This window comes from Tamandua tetradactyla, chromosome 24 (assembly GCF_023851605.1).
Source record: "Tamandua tetradactyla isolate mTamTet1 chromosome 24, mTamTet1.pri, whole genome shotgun sequence".
Lineage (NCBI taxonomy): Eukaryota > Metazoa > Chordata > Mammalia > Pilosa > Myrmecophagidae > Tamandua > Tamandua tetradactyla.
The window spans coordinates 26345328-26370409 of record NC_135350.1 but is presented as its reverse complement, the minus strand read 5'-3'; the positions used below and the strand labels follow the sequence as shown (position 1 = coordinate 26370409).

General features: G+C 36.8%; 1 protein-coding gene across 3 annotated transcripts; it reads right to left on the bottom strand.

Annotated features, from left to right (window-relative positions):
- Nucleotides 1–5609: 5609 nt before the first annotated feature.
- ADH4 (alcohol dehydrogenase 4 (class II), pi polypeptide) lies at nucleotides 5610–23839 on the bottom strand. Of its 3 annotated transcripts, none has more exons than XM_077142749.1 (9): nucleotides 23707–23832; nucleotides 22156–22257; nucleotides 20965–21106; nucleotides 19505–19592; nucleotides 16680–16911; nucleotides 15320–15580; nucleotides 10334–10469; nucleotides 9698–9836; nucleotides 5610–7080 (listed from the first exon to the last, which is right to left on the bottom strand). In XM_077142749.1, exons 1-9 carry the CDS (start codon nucleotides 23722–23724, stop codon nucleotides 7056–7058), a joined length of 1143 nt encoding a protein of 380 aa, XP_076998864.1. In that variant the 5' UTR covers nucleotides 23725–23832; the 3' UTR covers nucleotides 5610–7055. The 3 variants fall into 3 exon arrangements, with proteins under 3 accessions (XP_076998864.1, XP_076998863.1, XP_076998862.1); XM_077142748.1 differs by lacking the exon at nucleotides 5610–7080 and adding an exon at nucleotides 8216–8315 and having other exon boundaries at nucleotides 23699–23819; XM_077142747.1 differs by lacking the exon at nucleotides 5610–7080 and adding an exon at nucleotides 8219–8315 and having other exon boundaries at nucleotides 23707–23839.
- Nucleotides 23840–25082: the final 1243 nt, after the last annotated feature.

Sequence of the window (25082 nt, the reverse complement as noted above, 5' to 3'; positions counted from 1 at the left end):
GGGGTGGGACTACCACTTTCTAAAGCCGAAGGATAAATGACTTTCAGACTTTGAGATCCCATGGCGCTTGCCCTGCGGGTTTTACATCTGTGTTCCAGTTTCTCCCTATGGAAATGACAACCTATGTCCTGTGAATATCCTCCTTTGCATCTTGGCACCAGACAACTTGTTTTGAGATTCACAGGTCCACAGCAAGAGAATTTTTTACATCTGTGTAAGGTGATGCTTGAAGTTGCCAAGTTGACAAGGGGTGGACATGTGTTAATTAGATTCAGTTGTCAACTTGGCCAGGTGAGCATACCTAGTCTTGTTGCTGCGGACATAAGCCAATGGTACGTGAACCTCATCTGTTGCCAATTACATCTGCAGTCAGCTAGGAGGTGTGTCTGCTGCAATGAGTGATGTTTGACTTAATTGGCTGGTGCTTAAATGAGAGATTGCAACGTAGTACTGCTAAGCAGCTCGGCATTCCTCATCTCAGCACTAGAAGCTCAGCCCAGGCCTTTGGAGATGCAGAAAGAAATCACCCCGGGGAAAGTTGTTGGAACCCAGGGGCCTGGAGAAAAGACCAGCAGAGACCATCTTGTGCCTTCCACGTAAGAAAGAACCTCAGTGGAAAGTTAGCTGCCTTTCCTCTGAAGAACCAACAAAATAAATCCCCTTTTATTAAAAGCCAATCCATCTCTGGTGTGTTGCATTCTGGCAGCTAGCAAACTAGAACACAAATGTTTAACTTTTTTATTGTAGTGGTCAAGTTCCATTCTGGTTTGGTTTCAGTGACCCTTTAAAATATTGTTACTTGTGTTGTCCTTAGTATTTAAGACAGTTACATTCTTTCAGTGGAGAATGAATGTGAGAAGGAGACAGCCATCTGCTTGCAGATCTTGTTATGTCTTTAAGGTGCAGTTCTCAAATGAAAATTTTCTACATATTCCCAAATGCATTTGTGCCAGTTTGAATCTGTTGTGTACCCTAGAACAGTTATGTTCTTTAATCCTCTTTCAGTATTTCTGGATGTGATCTTTTTTATTGTTTCCATGGAGATGTGACCCACCCAGTTGTGGGCAGTAACTTTTTTTTTTTTAGTGAACTTTTTAATTAATTAATTAATTAATTTTTTACATGGGCAAGCACCAGGAGTTGAACCCGGGTCCTCTGGCATCATAGGCAAGCATTCCTGCCTGCTGAGCCGCCGTGGCCTGCCCTGAATGAAATACATTTTATCCTTAGTAATATATACCGGGCAGTAACTTTTGATTAGTTGGTTTCAATGGAGATGTGTCTCCACCCATTCAAAATGGGGTTGCTTACTAGAGTCCTTTAAGAGGGAATTATTTTGAAAAAAGCTTTAGAGCAACAGAGCCCACATAGCAGAAGATACTATATGATGCTCCAGAGAGCAGAACCAGGAAGGCAGGTTTTATCTTTACCCATGAGGAAGAATACTGGGAAAGTTTTTAATCTGAGGTTGGCTGAGTATCTGTCAGGCATATTTAAAAAAAAATTTTTTTTATTAATTAAGAAAATTATAAGAAAGAAACACAAACATTCTTAATACATGATCATTCCATTCTACATATATAATCAGTAATTCACAATATCACCACATAGTTGCATACTCATCATCATGATAATTTCTTAGAACATTTGCATCAATTCAGAAAAAGAAATAAAAAGACAACAGAAAAATAAAATGAAAACAGAGAAAAAAATTATACATACCATACCCCCTACCCCTCCTTTTCATTGATCACTAGCATTTCAAAGTAAATTTATTTTAACATTTGTTCCCCCTATTATTTATTTTTATTCCATGTGTTCTACTCATCTGTTGACAAGGTAGATAAAAGGAGCACCAGACACAAGGTTTTCACAATCACACAGTCACATTGTGAAAGCTATATCATAAAATTATCATGAAGAAACATGGCTACTGGAACACAGCTCTACATTTTCAGGCAGTTCCCTCCAGCCTCTCCATTACATCTTGGACAACAATGTGATATATACTTAATGCATAAGACTAACCTCTAGGATAACCTCTTGACTCTGGAATCTCTCAGCCATTGCCACTTTGTCTCATTTCACTCTTCCCCCTTTTGGTCGAGAAGGTTTTCTCAATCCCTTGATGCTGAGTCTCAGCTCATTCTAGAATCTCTGTCCCACGTTGCCAGGAAGGTCCACGCTCCCAGGAGTTATGTCACACATAGACAGGGGGAGGGTGGTGAGTTTGCTTGTGTTGGCTGGAGAGAGAGGCCACATCTGAGCAACAAAAGAGGTTCTCTTGGGGGTGACTCTTAGGCCTAATTTTAAGTAGGCTTGCCCTATCCTTTGTGGGGTTAAATTTCATATGAACAAACCCTAAGACCGGCATCTCAGTGTCAGGCATATTTTTTTTTAGGCATATTTTTAAAAGTGATTTCTTTATTGAATTTGGAGTTGAATACCATCTATCTTTCCTTACTCAACTTTTTATTGTGAAATTTACAAAATTTCAAATTTGAAAAATAGTACAAGACACTTCTTTCACCAGATGAACTAATTGCTAATATTTTTATTTTAAAGCTTTAGAGTCAACAGAGCCCACACAGCCATCACTAGAGGTGCTAAGAAATGATGAATATGCAACTACGGGATGATATTAAGAATTACAGATTGTATATGTAGAATGGAATGATATCTTAATGCTTTGTTTGTTAATTTTTTTAATTAATAAAAAAAGTAAAAAAGAAAACACCCTTGGGGAAGCTTCATGAAATGAGAGAAAGCCAGCAGATGCCATTTGCCTTCCCAACTAAGAGAGAAACCCTGAACGTCATCGTTTCTTCTTTAGAGTTAAGGTATTTTTCTCTGGATGCCTTAGTTTGGAAATTTTCATGACCTTACAACTGTAACTTGCAACTTGATAATTCACCTTTAAAAGCCACTCTATTTCTGGTATATTGCATTTCAACAGCTTAACAAACTAAAACTGAACTATACAGAGAACTGGGGTACTGCTACAGTTTGCAAATACCAAATATGTTGGAATGGCTTTTTAAATGAGTAAGGGGAAGATTCTGGAAGAGTTGTAAGGAACTTGATAGAGAAGGCCTAGAATGCACTGAAAATTCTGTTGGTAGAAATGTGGACTGTCAAGATACTTCTGATAAGGCATTAGATAGAAATGATGCATGTGTTATTGCAAACTGGAAGGAAGGCAATCCTTGCTTTAAAGTGGCAAAGAATCTGGAAAAATTGACAACTGGTTTTGGATGGAAGGCAGACTTTAAAAGCCATGAACTTGGATATTCAGCAGAAGAGATTTCCAAATAAAACATGGAAAAATGCAGCCTGTTTTCTCCTTGTAGCTTATTGTGAAATGCATCAGGAAAAAGATAAGTTGAGAACTGCACTCTTGGATACAAAGAAAGCAGAAATTAATAGTCTAGAAAATTCTGGGCTTCCAAAAAGGGAGACCCCAGAGAATAGTGCCCTATGTGAGGATTTAACCAAACATGGAAACTGTCAGCTATTTCAGAAAAAGCTAGGATTAGAGATGAAGTTATCCAGGAAGGGTTTGTGGAAAGTCCTATTGTCTGATGGTTATAGAAAATCAAAAACAGTGTTGTGGGATCTGTATAAACAGAACCACTGCCAGTCTGCATTAAAAGGGACAGAAAAGGGACAAATTGAAGGAAAAATAACTTTGGAAGCTAAGGTCAGAAGCCATGAAACCTCGGACCAGGAGAGCAGACCCACCCAAGCACTTGGAGAGATGAGTTTGCCCTGAAGGCAGAGGGTGGGCCTTCCACCTCAGTCTTCTGGAGGAGTTGTACCCCAGGCCTTGGAGAGGGTAAAACACATTCCTTGTGGATTGGGTAGAACCTTGCTGCCACCACATAGTTCTGAGAGGGTTGAGCATGTGTCCTAGAGATGGCAGAGAGCTCGGGTGTTGCCCCAATGCTTGGAGAGGCAGGAACCAAGAAAAAGTTGGTCTCCTCAATGTCCCCCGAGTTTACAGTTCTTACCCTAGCATTTGGAGAGAGCCCTGCCATTATGTAGGCCCTTGGAAAGAGTGGGACTCCTGCTTTCAAAAGCCCTGAGGATAAATAAACTCTAAGATTTTGAAATCTAATTGAGTTTGCACTGCAGTTTTTTGGAACTGTTTGGGTTCAGTGACCCCTGTGTTCCTTACAATGTCTCCCTATGGAAATGGGAATATGTATCCAATGACTGTCCCTCCTCTGTATACTGGTAACAGATAACTTGTTCTGAGTTTTACAGGTCCAGGGCCAGAGGATAATTTTGACATAGGACAGACAATACCTGTAGCTGACTTTGATCAGATTTTGTACTGATTTTGACTTTGTATTGTATTCATATTGTTACTGAAGTGGTTTAAGGCTTTCTGATATTGTTATGGAATGAAAGTATTTTGCATATGGAAAGAAATTGTCTTTTTGGGGTCCAGAGGGTGGAATGTGATGGTTTAAATCTGTCGTGTATCCTGGAAAAGCCATGTTCTATAATCCTCATTCAGTATTGCTAGGTGGGATCTTTTTGGTTGTGTCCATGCAGATGTGACCAATCCAATTGTGGGTGGTAACTTTTGATTAGTTGGTTTCCATGGGGAAGTGTCACCACCCTTCCAAGGTGGGGTTGCTTACCAGAGTCCTTTAAGAGGGAAACTTCCTGGAAAAAGCTTTAGAGCAACAGAACCCACACAGCCAGAAACCTTTGGAGATGTGTAAAGAAAACACCCCCAGAGAAGCCTTGTGAAATGAGAAGAGAAAGCTAGCAGATGCCATGTGCCTTCCCAGGTGATAAAGAAACTCTGAACATCATCGTTTCTTTCTTTAGAGTTAAGGTATCTTTATCTGGATGCCTTAGTTTGGACATTTTCATGCCCTCCAAACTGTAAACTTTCAACTTAATAAATTTCCCTTAAAAAGCTGCTCCATTTCTGGTATATTGCATTCCAGCAGCTTAACAAATTAAAACAGTATTATTTATGCAATTTTTTTTGTTTCTGAAGTACTATATAAAGATTCAGCATCTTTCCTCATTTTGAAAAAGATATATTTGTGTATCATGTATTAGGTATACATTTTGAAGAATTATACTATATTAATACATTTACTAGGAGTTTCAAGTGGGTGCTTCAGTTGGATGTGTAGATGAGAAAAAGGTCTCTACTGGTGAGGGAATCATCAAGTTCAAACCTTAAGTCCCATGCATCTTGCTCTACAGTTTCACTTATTTTATAAATAATTCTAACAGCCCTGTTAAGAATAATCAGATTTTTTTAAAATCACAGAACCAGATATGGAAAATTAGAAGACTGATAGAGGCAGGGATGCCAAAAGTTGGAGTATGTGCTGAGAGAAAAGAGAGAAAAGAGAGAAAGAGAAAGAGAGAGAGAGAGAGAGAGAGAGAGAGAGAGAGAGAGAGAGAGAGAGAGATTACTGTATCACAGGTTAGGATACAAATTAATGCTCATAATGACTATTATGAGTTATTGGGATTAGATTTGGGGTTCTCTATTTTTATGAAAGAAAAGAAGTGTGTTAAATATTTTAGAAAATTTCATTCAAAACTGTTAAAATAAATTCTTTGAACACTAAGGAAAAGCTTCATTTATCAGGCATATATTTATTGAGCATTTCTGATAAACTGAAGGTTAGATTCAAAGATTGTTCTGCCATCAAACATATGCTTGAAAAACTAACAGTGAAAACAGTACATGTTACATTTTGTTAAAGACACTAAGAACTGAAGGACAACAGCTTTCTTACTGCAAGGATCTGAAAAGGAGGTGTGTCTTAGAGTGTACCTGGGAATCAAAAGAGAGGAGGGGAAGGGATGAGGAGACAGTATTACTGAAATAAGGATAGCATGAGAAAGGCTGACAGCCTGGGAGGTATGTCTTAATTCCCCACAATGCCAATAAGGAGGCATTTACAAATGGATAAAATGGCTCCCGTTTTTAATGAAAATGATTCTTAAATAAGCAGAAATATGTTTCTACTTTGAGATATTACTACCCGTCTCAGCCAAATCTTGAGAAGTTTATCCTCTCTCAGACTAACATGTGATAAGCGCTTTTTTTAAACTGATAGGTTTCAGAAACTACTCCAAGCTGAGAGCTAGTTTTTATTACCCTGATTCAAATTATTACCAATCTTATTTTTTTCAACTGTTTGAACACTTTTATTTTGCTGATTTCTATATAAATTTTGTCTGTTAAATCTCATAACTAAAGATATTTGTATTTATTATATTACTTTATTATGTTTTTGTTACTTTTGGTTAGCTATAGAAAATAGCACTATTTAGTGCAAATTATAGATCATTAAACTCTGCAAAGTATGAAATATTATATGTTATAATAGTTATAGAAAATGAAAAGGGTAGATATTTTTGACAATGGAAATTTGAAGATGTAGATTTTTTGATATTCATTTATATAAATTCTTATATACCATTCCTTGTGATTGTAGTTAACAGTGATAAAGTGTGGCTAAAAGAAAAGAAATTAGATGTTAAAAAGGAAATTATTTAACAGCCTATTAAAATGGAGTAGCTTATTGGAACTCCGAAATTCGATTATAGCATTTATATATACATCGTATGTACATAAATAATCACAGTAACATTTTCTAGTAAAAATTTTTTCATGATGGAAAATTTTAAGTATTACAAAAGGAAAGAGAACAATATAATGAAACCCTATATACTCATCACCCAACATGAAAATATAGAGACATAGGATGAAGGTAGTTTTTTCTTTTAATTATTCTTTCATTTTCTGCCTCTCCAGGAAGTAGTTTTAAACAGCTCCTAAACATCATATGATTCCACTCATAAGTACTTCAGTTGTCATAGTTACTTAACATAGGAAATAATTTATTTTATGGGTAAGATTTCTGTAATCTTTACGCTACTTTATGATGAGATATTAACTGTAAATATTTGTTTGACCATAGCTTTCCTTGATTCATCATATCAGATTATAAATTAACCAGATAGGTTCAGACTTGCTCAGATGGTATTCCAAATTGTTCCTGGTATCTTCAAAAAGTCAGGACTGTTCGTATGCTGTTGATAATAATGAAATAAGAAAAACTATTATTTTTCATGATAAATTTAACCAAAGGCCAGAAATATATATATATATATATATATATATATATTTAAATTTCAGGATTTGATCAATCTTTCTTTAGAGACACCCACTCTGTTAAGCCTAATTTCTTTTATTTTGTCATCTTCTTCCATGCATGGCATTCATAGAACATTATATACAGGGCTAATAAACTGGGGGAAAATTGAGGACTCTCATTCAACCCCAGGCGAGGTCCTTGTTGCCCAGTGGTGCTTGCTGTAGAGACTTGGATCATACCAAGGTTGTAGTAGAATTTTAGTCTTCAGACAGTCACTGTACTTGGCTCGTCTATAGCCTAGGGCAAAGTTGAATATTAAAGGGCTGAGTGGTTGGTAGGTGGGATGCTACCTTCTGAGAGCTCATATATTCTAACTCCTGGACAACTCTTTTAACATGTAGAAGCAAAAAGCAGGATAACCCTCAATGACACAGAATTACGATTCTAGTGCCCTACTGCTGAATCTGTGGAATCCTGGTATCAGCAAATTGTTGTGCATAAGTTCCTTCACCCAGGGACTGGAAATTACCTACCCATGGAGGAGAACCTCTGTGTCCTTTTTTTCACCATGGGAGAGGGTCAACCTCTGTGTCCTTTTTTTCCCTACCATGGGAGAGGGTCACTGAATCTTAACAGGCCACTTGGTCATTATGTTATAACCCCTTCCCTTTATTTCCTGGCTTCTATGCAGTTCATATGTCCTATCTTGTGCCACCTGTCCCCTGTGATAAACACACCTGAGAAGGGGTAAACATAGACTTCCCTGTTTCTCCTTTTCTGTGTGTGTAGTCACAGTAATCTTCCTAATGGGACAGAAAGGGAGTAGGAGGTATTCAAGCCTATGCCTCTGCTTTATCACTGATTACCAGGTGTGGTAGTTAGATTCAGTTGTCAACTTGGCCAGGTGAAGACACCTAGTTTTGTTGCTGCGGACATGAGCCAATGGTACGTGAACCTCATCTGTTGCTAATTGCATCTGCAGTTGGCTAGGAGGCATACCTGCTGCAATAAATGACTTTTGACTTAATTGGCTGGTGCTTAAATGAGAGAGTGCAACGTAGCACAGCCCAAGCAGCTCGGCATACCTCATCTCACCTCTCGCAGCTCAGCCCAGGTCTTTGGAGATGCAGAAAGGAATCACGCCAGGGAAAGTTGTTGGAACCCAGAGGCCTGGAGAGAAGGCCAGCAGAGATTACCCTGAGCCTTCCCACATAAGAAAGAACCTCAGATGAAAGTTAGCTGCCTTTCCTCTGAAGAACTAACAAAATAAATCCCCTTTTATTAAAAGCCAATCCATCTCTGGTATGCTGCATTCCAGCAGCTAGCAAACTAGAACACCAGGGAAGCCTACTTTGAGAGTATGGGAGACTCACCCAGCTATTAATAAAGTAATACAATATTTTCTACTTGGCTGCCACTTAACATTCCTTATGGGTATGTTTCATCCATGGGAACTCTAGGGGGAAGGGATAGTGGTGGAGGTGCTATGGGCATTAAACTCCAACTCAACTCTTAACTTGAGAAATACTCCTTATGGGGACATTGGGATTGCACAAGATGATGCAGCATATATATTTATACCAGTTTATTTCATGTAGAAGATATAATTTTTATTTTTCTTTTCTTATTATTGAACTTCTTTTTGATATGTTATACCTACTATGCTTGCAAATTGGGGAGTTCATATTAGTGGGGATATTTTCTCAGAATTCTTGATCATAAAGTAGCCTGGTCCTATTCTTCTGCATCATTTATTCTCCACTTCAAGTTCTTGTGATTTTACTTTTACTTTACGTTTTAAAATTTCTCTTTGGTGATCTCTGCTCTTTTCGTTGTTTCTTTGCCCTGCAATTCCTTTATATAACATTGCTCCTGGTGTTTTTGCTCTTTGATTCTATTGATCAAGGCTGAGCACCATCATTTTAAACAAAATCATTTATCCTAGTCTTACCCACTCTCCACCCCCAGGGGTCCCAGTGGGGAAAACTTATATAAATCAGTTCGCAGTGTCCACAGCAGAGGAATACAATACAGCTAAAATTAGGGACCAGAAGGTATCTTAAGAGGCTACCCATGACAAAGCAAGAGAATAAGAGAGTTGGGCATCCTTTAAGCATCTGAAAATTGCCACTTCATTATCACATCTCTCTCTGATAATGAAGAGCCTGTAATGGGTCCTCTCTGTCAAACTGTAGAACATAGTGCTACCAGTCCCAGGGACATGTTATTCCAGAGGGATCTAATATTATACTATATAAATCTCTCTTTCTAGGGAGCAGCCCCAACGGAGTTTACAATTGTTTGTGAAAGGGAAAATATGTGTCAGTTTATAGCAACACTCTATGTTGTAACAGTGTATAGTAGTGTACATTATGGAAACAGAGTAGAAAGCTTTTCTTTTTTTTCCCCAAATGGTCACTGTTTAATCTTTTAAGTGCATCTAGTACCTCTGACAGTGGGAAGTGTCAGAAAAGACAAACCAGTTAGTTCTTAAAAGTCAAATAAAAATAGAATCTCCTTCAAATTACTCACCCATCTGTTTGATAATTTACCTCTTTCCTTGGTGCATTAGGTCAAATGCCTCGTTGATTTTATAAAAAGGCAGGGTATGGGTCACCAATGCATCCAGATTGAATTTCTTATTCTTGTAGTCAGTCACAAGCTTCGGGATGGAATCTATACTCTTCCAACCTGCAATTTGGCCCAAATGCCCAATAAAGAAAGATATGGCACTTGACATGAAGAATTAGTTTAATCAGTATTTGTTGAATGTGTGAATGTGCTTTTAAGGTCAGATTTGGTTTCTTCAAACAGATTACCTGCTCCCCCAGTTATCATCTATTTTCTGTACTTTTATCTTTTTTCCTTTTACTTTCTTCATAAGAAAAGTTCAAGATTATTTCTGCTTCTAGATAAAGAATTATTTCAATTTGGCCAAAGTGCCTTTTTATTGCTATATGTTGAATTATTTATTTTAAAAGAATGTAATAATTTACAAATTGTTGTTATCCTTCTATACACACTCTATTTGCCTTCACGTAAATTAACAGAATACTTTCTATGCAGTCATTAGATATGTTCTAAGCACTCAATATTTAAGCAACACATTATTTTCCTTTCCTTTCAATAATTTTCACTCTAAAAATTTGAGTACTGCCTTGGATAAAATTAAAAGAAAAAAAACTGACCACCAAAAAATGTTCCATTTATAGTACGGCCCATTATTAGCTCCACTGGAGAAATATTCAATCCTTTGTCACCGATGGCAACTCCAATGAGAGTACATGATCCCCAACCTACAGTTGTGCATTCCAGGGCTGCTTTCTGGAGGGTTGAACACAAAAGACAGTCTGAGTAAGCAGAAAGGTACAACATGAACTCCAATGGTGGGCATGTACAGGGCTTTAGGGAAAAACTGATCCAACTCTGCATATAGGATAATGGGGTCCAAGTTAATAGCATCATCATAGATTGAGTCTTGAGCCTTGAGTGTTTTGTTACAGATAGAAAGTTCAATACAGTTTTGAGTTTCATCACTAAAGAAACAGAACATATTCCTTTACTCTGTATAATACCATGGTTACGCTGAACTTAGAATATATAACGTTGCATACCAACAAAGAGATACACACGCAAAGTTAGAAAAGATCTACAGAAGAGATTATAAACTCTGATCAATAAAGGGTCAATGATCTATCATGGGTATATACTAAAATATTTGCAATTCCAGGGGGATAGAATAAAAACCTTTGAAGTTATGAAGAGAGGGTGAATACTTAATTATACCCTAAAGCCTAAGAAACAAGTTCACATTATACACTTAACAGATCACAACGTAGAACAAATATAAGGAAATTCTATTTAAAAGAGAGGGTGAAAACTTACAGAAAATGACATTGGGTGCTACCCATAAAACATTTCATCTATTTCGCCTGCATTTCTTAGCCTCTTCCAGTTTAGATAGAGTCATTTGACTAATTTAGGCCAATGGGCTCTGGGCAGAAGTGATGGGTCATTTTCTAGATAAAACATAGAAAAGCCAACGTGTAACCTGCCAGCTACCCCCTTCTCCTGCTGTAACAACCAAGATGGCCTTGTCTTGAGATTGTGAAGTCACAAGTTTGAACTTCCTGCTTCCTGAATTAACTCATGGAAGACAGCTGACCAGGAGAGTTACCTAGATGCACACTGGTTTTTGCATGAGCAAAAGAGGAAACGTTATATTAACCAATGAAGAGTTTGGGGTTAATACAAAAGTGTTAAGTATTGAAAATGTGAATAAGTTTGAAGAAGATATTTATTAGTGGGTGGCTATTCTTCACGTAGTCCTAAAGTAAACAGATGAACATTTTTTAACCCTTTGAGGCTGATAAGATAGAAGAAAAGCATAAACTTTGTCCCATATCCCTTGCCTACTCAGCAGTGACCTTAATTCTGACCTGTTGAGTCAATTTTTACTTTTACAAGTTTCAAAAAGAAACACATCTTCTTATCACTAATAACTGCATGAAGGAAGCAATTTGAAATATGGTAAATTCTCTCTTCCTCTTCTCTCTCTTTTGCTGGTGATGGAAGACACAATGACATAGGACTTTTGGAAAGTATTTTGGAATTTTTATTTAAATATGTGTTTATACATTGTTTTGAGAATTCTCTATATTTCTAAATAGTAACTTTTATACTTGCCACATTTTTTATATGGCAGGAACATTTTTAAATTTACATATACTATATAGAAAGATTTATGGGTGGGGTAAGGCCACAGGCACTGCTTGTCATCTTAAGGTGCTGCTTCCTTAGACTTTGTAAAAGAATATTTTTCCAGGTGTCCTTTGGGACTTTTTGAGCTTTGCTCTAAGCAAGGAGTTAACTTCCATAATGATGGAAATGGTATTGTATGATGTTTCATACATGTATATGGAAACTCTGATAACTTTTGATGAGAATTATTTCTAGTTGAATTTTATAGAATTGTCAGTTAATATAACTTTCTAATTGTTGCATTGGGCTCTTTAGGCTGCTTTAGAGGGTTAGAGGTCATTTAGATCTAGTTCATACCCATTATTTGAATCTCTATTGCAATCTATAATCTTAGCTCTTCCTTGTTATCAAAATGTTTGGCTGAAGGGTAGGTAGCTCCTCGTTTTGTAATTAAATAAATCCATCTCTTTTCACTTGGATTTGCTAATATAATTCTGTTCCATAATTTAAATTATTTTTCTTGGTAAAATAAATCAGTTAGTAATAGAAAGCAATAATGTCTAGCCAAGTTTTAGATCAGTGATTTTCAACATGGCTACACGTTAAAATCACACAAGGAACTTGTGAAAAATATTGGTGCCTAGGCTACCACTTTATGAGAATATCATGGGGGTGCAGCCCATTCATTGGTATTTTTAAAAAGCAAACAATTCCCCATATAATTCCAAAATGTAGCTAGTATTGAGACTCACTGTATTGGGAAAATAAGGTCAATATGATACATTTCAATACTTTTTAAAATTTTGAGCTGTTGGTAGTGGAGTAATGGATGTGACACATTGCAGGCTGCAGGAGCCAAAATACATTTCAAAAAGTAGTGTTGAAGGTTAGAACACTAGGGTGCAGTACAGGATGAGAAGCCCTCATGCATGATCTTTGAATAATAGTTAGCACTAGCTAACACTACACACTTTCTACATGCCAAATACGATTTCTTTTTCTTTGCTGTATGGCGAGGGTCGCATTTCCTTCTTTTTCCATGTAAGTATTCCCTTATTGCAGCATCATTTGTTGAATTTTTGTTTTTGTTTGGTTTTACATTTGTTTGTTTTTGGGAAGTGCATGGGAATCAAACCTGGGTCTCCTGCTTGGCAAGCCGGAATTCTACCATTGAACTACCCTCGCACCCCCCATGCCAGATATGGTTTTAAGTGGTTTACATATATTGAAATGAAACCATTCTGATTAGAGTGACAGAGAAACAACAGCTTGTTGCTCTCATCATAGCTCTTCTATAGTCCATTCTTTTCTGGGGAATATACCAAGCAGGTGAGAACCAAGGATACGAATCAGTGCAAAGCCTACTTCTGGGACCTTGAAGTACAGAACCTTTCCCAGGGGAGGGCTGTAGGAGTGAGGCTGAGTAAAGGTGTAAATAAAAGGGAATAGCTTTACAGCTGTTTCACACCTACTAAAATAAGTATAGTCCATTGGCAGATAATTTAATTGATAAATTCCCCACAAATTTCATCAAAGTAATCTTTGCTTAGTGTCCGTACAAATATGCTTAGGTGATATTCATGGAGAATAAGGATGAGCACTCTGGCAAGGCCATTTTCAGATATTGCCTGTTGCATTTGGCTCAGTTAGCCTTCTTGTGGAGTAAACAGACATGTCTGGTCTCATGGACATCGCAACCAGTGCTGCCAGAAAGGTCCCTTAGTCAGAAGGGCCCCACAAATTATGTAGCCTGTCTTGAGAATAGAAGTAATCTGAGAAATACAAAATTGTATGGTTTAAGAAAAAGATTTACTTGTAACTTTTACAGTGTTCTGTGTGTATGCACGCCAGTTTGAAGCTATTATGTACCCTGGAAAAGTCATGTACTTTAATCCTCACTCAGTATTTCTGGGTGTGATCTTATTATTTCCATGGAGATGTGACCCACCCAAATGTGGGTGGTAACTTTTGATTAGATAGCTTTCATGGAGATGTGTCTCCACCATTCAAGGTGGGGTTATTTACTGGAGCCCTTTACAAGGGAACCATTTTGGAAAAAGCACAGAGCCAACAGAACCAACAGAGCCCACACAGCCAGAGACCTTTAGAGATGCCTAAAGAAAATGCCCCCAGGGAAGCCATTTGGAGAAGGGTGGAGAGAAACCTAGCAGGCATTGCCATGCACTTTCCATCTGAGAGAGAAACTCTGAATGCCATTGGCCATTCAGAGCCAAGATACCTTGAGCCAAGGTATCTTTCCCTGGATGCCTTAGTTTGAACATTTTTATAGCCTTGACTTAATATGAACACTTTCATGGCCTTAGAACTGTAAACTTACAACTTAATAAATTCCTCTTTTTAAAAGCCATTCCATTTCTAGTATATCGCATTTCAGCAGCTTTTGCCAAATAAAACAGTGTGTATGTGTGTGTGTGTGTTTATTTCAGGTCTAACATTATTGAACTTTTATGGAGTTATTGTGCTGGTTTGAAAGGAAGTATGCCCCCTATGAAAAGCCATATTTTGATATAAATCCCATTTCATAAAGGTAGAATAATCCCTATTCAATACTGTATGTTTGAAACTGTAATCAGATCACCTCCCTGATGATGTGATTTAGTCAAGAGTGGTTGTTAAACTGGATTAAGGGACGACATGTCTCCACTCATTTGGGTGGGTCTTCATTAGTTTCTGAAGTCCTATAAAAGAGGAAACATTTTGGAGAGGGAGATTCAGAGAGAGCAGAACGATGTAGCCATGAGATGCAAAGAGTCCACAAGCCAACAACCTTTGGAGGTGAAGAAGGAAAACGCCTCCTGGGGAGCTTCATGAAACCAGAAGCCAGGAGAGAAAGCTAGCAGATGATGATGCCATGTTCGCCATGTGCCCTTCCAGCTGGGAGAGAAGCCCTGACTGTGTTCACCACATGCCTTCTCACTTGAGAGAGAAACTCTGAACTTCATCGGCCTTCTTGAACCAAGGTATCTTTCCCAGGATGCCTTAGATTGGACATTTCTATAAACTTGTTTTGATTGGGGACATTTTCTCAGCCTTAGAACTGTAAACTCGCAACTCATTAAATTCCCCTTGTTAAAAGCCGTTCCATTCTTGGTATATTGTATTCTGGCAGCTAGCAAACTAGAACAGTTATCGTCTGAGAAAAGAAAAATCAACATCTTCAAATAATCTACAGTTAATGCTGGTATGGCTGTTTACCTCATAAGATGACAGTGAATTCACAAAAATAGTGTAGGAATTTGGGAGGACACATCAATGGCTAATGAAGTAAATATAGTGTAGCTGAGGGAGTGGGAAATGATTTGTATCTGACAGCTCCACTTCCCTGTCACCATTAAAATAATATATTAACAAGGAATATTTAGAGAAATGTAAGGACCATAACCTACCCCCTTCTATTCCTTGAGGGCTAAAGAATAATTTGAAACTAAGATGCAAAGAAAAAATATACATACCATGACTTCAGCTCCACCTGCACAGTCAAGGGCAAAATCCACACCTCCACCGGTCATTTCAATGATGACTTCCTGGATGGGTTTATCTAGGTCTCTAGGATTGAGGCACTCAGTGGCTCCCAGAGCTCTTGCCTTTGTAAACTTTTCACTGTTGATATCAATACCTATGATTCTAGAAGCTCCTGATACTTTACAACCCATTACAGCAGAAAGACCCACACCTCCTAGGCCAAAGATAGCACAAGTAGAACCAGGTGTGACCTGTAGGCAGAAAAATTGTAAAGTAACTTTTAAAGCAGCTGGCCCCACTCTTTTATAAGTGGGTGTGGGGGCTGAGGTAGGTGCAGAAACATCTAAATAAAAGATTGCCTTGTTGTGTTAATTTCTTTTCTTTTTTTTTGATTAATAAAAAAAATTAAAAAAAAAAAAAGATTGCCTGTTAAAAAGATTATATGATATAGTCAAAGGGGAATATCTGCCAATGGTAAAATGGGTAAGTCACTCTGGCTTAACTTGTAGAATCATTTAAGGGTCATTAGGATTAGTCACTCATAAGTTTCTTTTTCCCTCTAGTGTTATTTGAACAAAATTTGAAACCCACACATTCTAACCCTAACCCTAACCTTTCTTTGGAAAGGTCTTTCTGGCTGCATTTTGCAGTTTGGAGTTGAGAAATAAAGACTCATGGCAGTGAATTAAAATAAGAAGTTTGAAATGCCCAGGTGGGGGATTTCTCTTTGATATTTCTCTCATCTCTAACCTAAACAGTTTTGTAAGCACTTCTAAATTCTGACATGAGATTCCAGGAACTCACTGTACCATCAGGACTGCCACTTGAGATCTGCCTTTGACACCACAAAGAGAAAGGATGAAAAGCAGAGATGAATTACTGGTTGAGGGGGAAATAGTCTGCAATATCAGCAGAGAACAGTTGTGGCTGTATAGAGATGTGTGGGGATTTTTGTAAGTTCTGTTGCTTCTTGACTGGGTCTGCTGTCCCAGGATAAGCATTCATATTTAGGGGACATATTAAACAGGCCATATTTAAATCAATATAATTTAAATTGGATAACAATCCATAAGTGTCAATAATCTAACATGCTAGTATAGGAAAAGAAATTAACATTCACTGAGTGTCAACTATATGCCAGTTACTGGGCCAGATGTTCTGCGTATGTAATATGGTTTGCCTCCACAGCTATTCTAAATTGGTATTACAGTAGAGATATTAAATAGCTTGCCGAATCACAGAGGTAATAAATGGCACAGTCAGGATTTTAAGATAATCAATTCTAGCTCCTTAATTCACACTGCCTCCTAGTAACTTCTATTTAGCAAATACTGATGTTTGACAGTTTACCTTAGCAGTGTTGATTGCAGCCCCATAGCCAGTTGAAAACCCGCATCCAAGCAGGCAAACTTTTTCTAAATTTGCATCATCATCGATTTTGGCAAGATTAATATCTGACACCACAGTGTACTGAGAGAAGGTACTGATCCCCATGAAATGGTAAACTGGTTTTCCTTTGCAGGTAAATCTACTGGTTTTGTCTTCCATTAGTTCTTGATCAGCAATAAGATTTTTGCTTCGACTGGAAAATTGAAAAAAAAAAATACAAACAAGAAGAAGGTAAATGGACCACTGATTCATTTTCTTTAAAAATATGTTATGGAAACTTTATGAGATGGAAAAATTGAAAAAATAATCTGAAACTTTTCATCTAAATGTAGTAAGAAGTATTTTTTTTAATAAGTTAGACGTACTCTAAAAATACTAACAACAACAAACTTTCATTGAACACTTTTTATGTGCCAGAAACTCTTTACAGAGCTTTACATGTATTAACTAAAAAAAATTTTATTATGGAAAATTTAAACACATAAAAGTAGAAGGAACAGCATAATGAATCCCCATGTACCCAACTTCCAGCTTCCATAATTATTAACTCATGGCTGTAACCAAAAAGTTAGGATTTAAGTCATGGCTATAACCAAAAAGTTAAGATTTAAGTGATGATTATGATTACTGAGTCATTATATAGACACTCCTTTTTTACTTTCCAGTATATTAGAATAGACAGAAGAAAATACTTAAAATCTCTGAACTGTAATCCAGCTACCTTGACCTCTGGTAATGATTGTATAGCCTTTATCTTGTGCCCTTGTGATTGTGTAAACCTTGTACCCATTTAATCTAGTTTTTCGGCTTTGAAGTCTTGCAATCTCTAAAGATAGCCCCTAATGTTTATTAATGAAGGGACTGGGGTCAGCCTAAAACTAATCCACCCCAATTCAAAGTTATTTGACAACTGAAGCTGGATCTAACCAAAATGGGCCCACCTGACATGTGTAGTAGTCTTAACCTGTAAGTGAATTGTACCTCATTATGATACTAAAAATCATGCCCATTATTGTATTAAGGTCGCATTTTCTTATATACATTCTGTGACTTAGCAGGTAATCAATCTGTGCATGCTCAATAATTAGATCACCTCTAATTACATTATCTGGAGTCATTGCATTCATTATCCTAAATCCTGCCCATCTTTTAATATTATAAAACTATCAGAATTACTGCAGTTTGGGGAGACAGACTTTTGGGCTGATAGGCCACCTAAAAAAAATGGCCTAGCAATAAACTGCTTTGCACCTAGCAAGAAACTCTTTTTCTCTTTGAAATCTTGGTGTCTCAGGAATTGGCCATTTGAGTGCATCTGGCAGAGAATCTACCGCCTTTGTCCAGTATCATGGCTAATCTTGCTTTATCAGTTAATGACCCCCACTGCACCTACCATTATTTTGAAGCAAATCGAAGACATCACTATTTCCTCTGGAAAGATTTCAGTATATATCTCTAAAAGATAAGGATTCTTTTAGATCTACACATTCCATTTTGCTATGTCTCTCAAGTCTCTTTTAATCTTTAGGTTCCCCTCTCCTTAGTTTTCTCCTTGCAATGTTGTTGAAAAAAGTGAGTCATTTGTCCTGTAAAGTTTCCCTCCTTCCAGATTTTGCTGATTATTTATACCTTGTGATGTGTCTTAACATGTTTCTCTGACCCTGTATTTTCTCTAAAATAGCATTTACATCTAAACACTTGATGTGATTCAGGTTTTATATTTTTGTAAGAATACTTCATCGATGCTGGTGTTTATTTTCATCTGGAGGCATATGGCATATGATTATTTTTCTTTTTGTGATGTTAAGAGGAATTGATGGTCATTGCTTAAATCCATTATTTTATTAAAGGTTTGTTTAATGGTGTATTAATTTTTGAATGTCTGTAATAGCCCTATGAAATAGACATTTTAAATTTCTAGTTTATAGATGAAGAAGCTGAGGCACAGTAATAGATGGAAGAGTAGTACAGTGTTAGCTTCTTAAATAACTAGTTTCAACTTGCATTAAGGACAAATGGATCTTTCTATGGTCTAAGCAGGGTAAATAATATAGTGATTAAGATTTTGGACTCTGGAGCCAGATTGCTTAGTTTCAAAACCTGACTCCAAGACTTCCATCTGGGTGGGCCACGGTGGCTCAGCAGGCAAGAATGCTCGCCTGCCATGCCAGAGGACCCGGGTTTGATTCCTGGTGTCTGCCCATGTTAAAAAAAAAAAAAAAAAAAAAAGAATTTCATCTGTGTGACATTGGAATAAGTTACATTACTCTGCCTCATTGTCCCCTCTTTCTTCCCCTATAGAAGTAGCTGCTCTTCTGAATTATTTGGTATTTATCATTCCAACGATGTGTTTACACTTTTACTACATGTGCACGTAACCATAAACAATATATAATATTGTTTTTGCATATGACACCTTATTGAATATATCCTCCAGCAACATCTTTCCTTTAACATTTTGTGAGTGAGGTTTTTCTATGTTGATACCTGTAGTTTAAGTTCAGCCATTTTCTCTCTTGTAAAGTATTACATTGTGTTACTGTATGGCACTGTATCCATTCTCTTTTTGATGGATATTGATACTGCTTTCAATTGTTTTATATTATAAACAATGTGAGAATGAGCATTCAAGCACAGGATATCTCTGTGTGCAGGTCCAAGTTTCTTGTACACACCTGGAAACAGAATTGCTGGGTGGAAGTTATGCACTTCTTCAACTCTATTTAGGTGTTGCTGCCTCCCAAATTATACCAATTTATATTCTTAATAAATGTATAGAAGCTTACCTTAGTTTTTTACAAATATTTGTTTGTGGACTCAGACAGAACTTGCATTTTCTACATTGAGGTGTGTAGAGTGGAATTACTTTGTCACCTAGAAAGGAAGGCTACATGTTGGATAGTGTCCTAGATATTACTTATAGTTTCTATTAAATGAATCAGTGGAAAACAAAATTATTTATAATATACATTTTGTGTTTAGCAAAAAGTATAGGTGACTACGATGTTTTATTATCCTACAGTATTGCTGATTCCCCAAGCATTGTGCATAGTATCACTTTTTTTTCTCTCTCTGCTGGGCAGTCAAGCAACAAATCTCTATTGATACCATCAGGGGCAGAGTGCTGTCTGAGACTCTGCTATTATTGTATCTCTCTGGACCATGACTGCAGCGTATAACATTTCTAAATACTATGTATGGGATAGAACATCTGTATACAACAGCACAGGTAAACAATGACTGGCTAGATATGGTATAAACTTTATATTTTTGTCATGTTTCACCATTTATATACATTCTCATATTCTACATTTCCCATGTTTTACTCAATTTCAAATTTGATAATGGCCAAACAACTAATCTTTTAATGACCAAGATCCAATAATGATAATTACCATTTTTCAACACTTAGTATGTGCCAGGCATCATTCTAGCTGCTTATGTATATTATCTCATTTAATTCTCAGAATACCCCCCTGAGAAGCATACTGTTATTATCCCCACTTTAGAAAAAGCAATCTGAGCTGAGTCACAGAAAAGTGACATAACTGCCCAAGGTCACTTGGCTGGTAAGTGGCAGAGCTGGAACTACAGGGACTACATCAGGCAGAAACCTTCATGGGTGTAAAACTTTTGGGAGCAGTTTGTTTCTATGATCTTGTTTGTAGTGGAGAGATTTATTAATGTACCACTAAGTTTACAGTGTTCTCATTAAAAGAGGAAAGACTGATATGATTCATCCTGCCTAACAAGAAAGGATTACAAGCCCACATACCAGTACATAATGGATCTATTATAAAATGTGAAATAATTTCAGCCATTGGCAGATTTCATTTAGGTATTATTTTTATCTTACAAACTTCTGTATATGTACAATTTTTCTCATTTAAGCTACTCGTTAGTCTTCATTCTTTGTATAATCAAAATAGCTTTCGGTTTTATTTAGAAGAGGTGGTTAAAAGGGTCATTTGTGTACCATTGAAACTTCAATTTTGTCACTTTGCATTATAGGACAATTTCTCAGTACTATATATTAATAAAGTCATCACATTTCCCAGATTTTATTAGACAGTTCCAATTTCCAATATCAATCTCATTGTGAGACTGTGTTGGATTATGTGTCTCAATTTTGCTTTGGAAAAGATGGTCTCCTATGTAATAGAGATCAGTTACAACATGCAAATACAGAACTGTGTAAGGAATTATCCTTTCAAACTCATTTAATCAGAATCAGAAAATAAAATACCTGGTTTGAAGTTGACTACTCCTGGCCCAATACTTTCCACAATTCCTGCACCCTCATGGCCAAGGATAACTGGGAAAACAATCTCATTAAGTTCAGGATTGAGAGCATGAACGTCAGTGTGGCACAGGGCAGTGGCAATAATCTACAAAGCAATCACAGGCTTGAATTGTGTTTCTGTAATTATACTATTGGGGTGTTAGGAGGATAACTTTAGGCCTAGCATTATCTTGAAACACATTAGACAATACGCCTAGATTTTATTAAAAGAATTATATTTTGAGGGAAAAAAAGAACATACAAAAATGTGTTAGGGTAGATTCTTTTATAATGCATCTTTGTTTTACTTTTTATTGTTGGAAAAGCATAAAAAATAAAAAAAGATGGGATTGGCAGTTACTGTTTCCAGGAGAGGAAAAATCAACCCTAATAGGGAAAAGTTGAACTAAATTTATTAGGCAGAGGAAATGGAGGAACACAAATACAGTCGTTTCTAGGGGCTTGTCCAAATTTTTGTTGAAACAACATGAAATGTGACCAAGGTATTAAATTTCATATAGTTAACAGAGAGATATCAAATAAAGGATTGTCTAAATTAATTGCCTTTCTATTCCTGTATAATTCTTCAAGATTGTTCATAAGGATGTCTTGTTCATTCTCATGTACAAACACTTAATGTGCTGGTCCTGAGGTAAAATATAAACCTCCCAAGTCCTGGGGAAAATGGGGAAAGCGTCCAAGTTTGCCAACTGTGATTTTTCTCCATCTGCAGTCTCTTCCGACCCATTTCTGTCCCCTCCCCTGGGAAAGGGAAAGTTTTCCCTTTCCCTTGTTTTAATGCAATTTTTCTGTTTTCCTTTTAATAACACTTTCCAATACCTGGTAAATTGTGAAACAAAACCCAACCAATTCTAGTCCAAAGTATATTCCTTTATCTTGCTCTTAGGGTTAATGATTAATGTTAAGATCATTTAAATTTTAAGCCCATCATTATCAATAATTACTGATAGTTAATAATTTATCCCTCCTGGACATAGTGCCTATTTTTATCTGAATTGAAAACACATAGCTATCTCATAATGCAAAATCCAGGTTCTCTCAGATGTACTGAGTAGGTTAAATCTGACAGAAGCCGAGGTTGTGCTTAGTGCCTTGCCTGACCCCACCTCACCCCCTGCAGAAGTCCCCACTCACCTGAACACGAACTTCGTGAGCCTTAGGGGGAGCTACTTCAACCTCTTCAATACAAAGGGGCTTGCCTGCTTTCCAAGCAACAGCTGCTTTGCATTTGATAACCTGAATGGGAGAGAGGGAGAGGGATAAGAGGGATACTTACAAAATAGAGAATATATCATGAGAAAAAATTGAAGAGCATGCTGATATTTCTTGAAAAGGGATTTGTGGCTGCAGTTCAGGATGTTATATAATACTTTTAAAAAATTTATTTATTTATTTTTTTGCTTGGGCAGGCACTGGGAATCGAACTTGGGTCTTCAGCATGGCAGGCAAGAACTCTTCCACTGAGCCACCGTCGTACCACCCTTTTTTTTTTTTTTTAATTTGAAGAACAGATGCAATAAAATTTTACCCTAACTTAATGCCTTAATTTTTTCTTCCATAACACAGAGGATAAATTTATAGAGTTTGGACAGGGTAGATGGTCAATAAATATTTATTGACCAGCAATTTATCAGATCTGAGTCACAGGAGACCTTATTGTTAGAGCATGGATGTGTTTCATATCTTTGCTACCCAAAGTGGGGTCTGAGGACCAGCAGTGACAAGGGGATCTGTGAACTTGTTAGAGATACAAGCTCCACCCCAAATTGGCTAAATCAAAATCTGCATTTCAACAAGGTCTCCAGGGGATTCATATGCACATAAAAGTCCGAGATGCCAGGCTTACATAATTACAAATATTTATCAGAATATAAATAGAATAGAAATTTAAACTCTCTGTAATAATTTGGGTAAATATGTATGAAAAGAAACTATTCTATGATCCCTAGGTTAAAAGATTTTTAGCCTCTTCAAATTATTTCTTTTTTATTTCAAATATAAGTAACATTAAAGAAAAGTAGAAAGAAACCTATAATCCTCCTTTCTAAAAGTGAATATTTTTACTTTTAGTATGATACGCTTTTCCCAGTCTCTGACTACATGAATATGTATTTTTACATAATTGTTTTGATTCCACATGGGCAATTTTGAATTATGTTTTTGAATATCATTTTTCTTGTTACAAATGTAATATATGTTAACTACAGGAAGTTTCAAAACACACACACACAAAGAAAAAAATAAAATTCACCTGTAAGTTTATCATCCACCTTATTCTTTTCCAGTAAATTCTTTGAGTATCCCCAAATAGGATTATATTGTATGTAATACTTTGTAATCTGTTTTTTTCCTGATTAATATACTACGAATTTTTACATATTATTCTTTAACATTATTTCTAGTAAAAGCATATTCTAATTTATGGTTATAAGCATAGTTACTTAAATATGTCTTATTTTGCCTATTGTAAATAATTCTTAATTTAATATCCTGGTAATAAATATTTAGGCAAATCCACAGTCATTTGCTTAGAAAAAAATTCCTAGCACAGGGATCACTCATAGACTTCTGATCTACTTTTAAGTTGCTACTTTCTAAGCTACCCCTGATAGAAGCTTCTTTTAGCAAACACACAGATAGATACAAAAAGAAAGAGTTGAACAAAAATAGAGATTACTTGCATACTTTGCCCTTGGTGTCCATTCTTCTTTGGGAGATTTGCTTTGGAAGTTTCTCTCTAATTTAAGAACTCTTCCACCTCTATCCAGCATACTCCATGTCTTATAATGAACTGTTTTGAATAAATGCCATTTCTGTTGCTTTTATTCTCCAATCACATTCTTTCCTTTTTTGTTGCTGATTCACAGCTCTGCCAGACTCACCACATCATTTGTACTCATATTACAGCTGCAAAACACCACTGTTCCCAGCAATTTTTTGGAGAATCTTTGGTTTACTCTTTTTTTTCCCATTAACTATGCATAGATGAGTTAAAAATGATTGGAAAGCAAAGGACAATTTCACTGCTACCCTTAACCCAGTCTTCTTAACAACCCTGATAATAATTTCTTGCATTTCTTTATGATTTTATTACATATTTCACTCCTGATATTTTATGTGCCAGCAAATCTAGAAAATTCACTATCTCTTGAGCATCCCCTAAATTGTCCTTCTACCTGCCTGTAGTGATTTGGAGTTATATAGCCAGAAAAACATGTTCTTAAACTTAATGCATTCCTGTGAGTGGGAACCCATTGTAAGCAGGACCTTTTGATGAGGTTCCTTCAGTTAAAGTGCATAGTAGTTATGTTCAGGTGTCAATTTGGCCAGGTGATGGTATGGACTTAAATTATTAGCCTGTGAAATTCACCTATGGCTACTTACATCTGCAGTTGGTTAAGCAGAGTGTCTTCCATAATGTGACATTTAATTTAATTAGCTGGAGGCCTAAAAAAGAGAGGTTAGAAGAGAGCTCAGTAGAAATCTGCAGCCCAGTACACCTCAGCTGAGAACTTGGGGTTGGCTCAGACCCAGATACTTGGAGATAAAGAAAAGAACCACTCTGGGGAAAGCTCCTTGAACCCAGAAGTTGGGAGATAAGCCCAGCAGATGTCCCGGTGTGCTTTCCCACGTTAGAGAGAAACTCAGATAAAAGATACTACCTTTCCTCTGAAGAATTGTAACTTTGTGGCCAAGTAAATCCCCTTCATAAAAGCTGATCTATTTGCTTTTTAAATGAATAAGGGGAGGATTCTAGAAGAATCCTCTGGGTAAGCCTTGTTTTGAAGTGGCAGAACATTTGGCAAAATTGATTCCTGGTGCTGTATAGGATGGAGAATTTTAGTGTGATGACCTGGGATACTTGGCTGGGGAAATTTCCAGGCTTAATGTGGAGGATGCAGCCTGGTTTCTCCTTGCATCTTGTAGTAAAATGTTACAACAAAAGGATAGGTTGAGGACTGAACTTTTGGGTGAAAAGAAACCAGAAATTGATGGTCTGGAAAATTATGGGTTTCCAGAAAAGGAGACCCCAGAGAATAGTCCCCATGTGAGTCCATTTA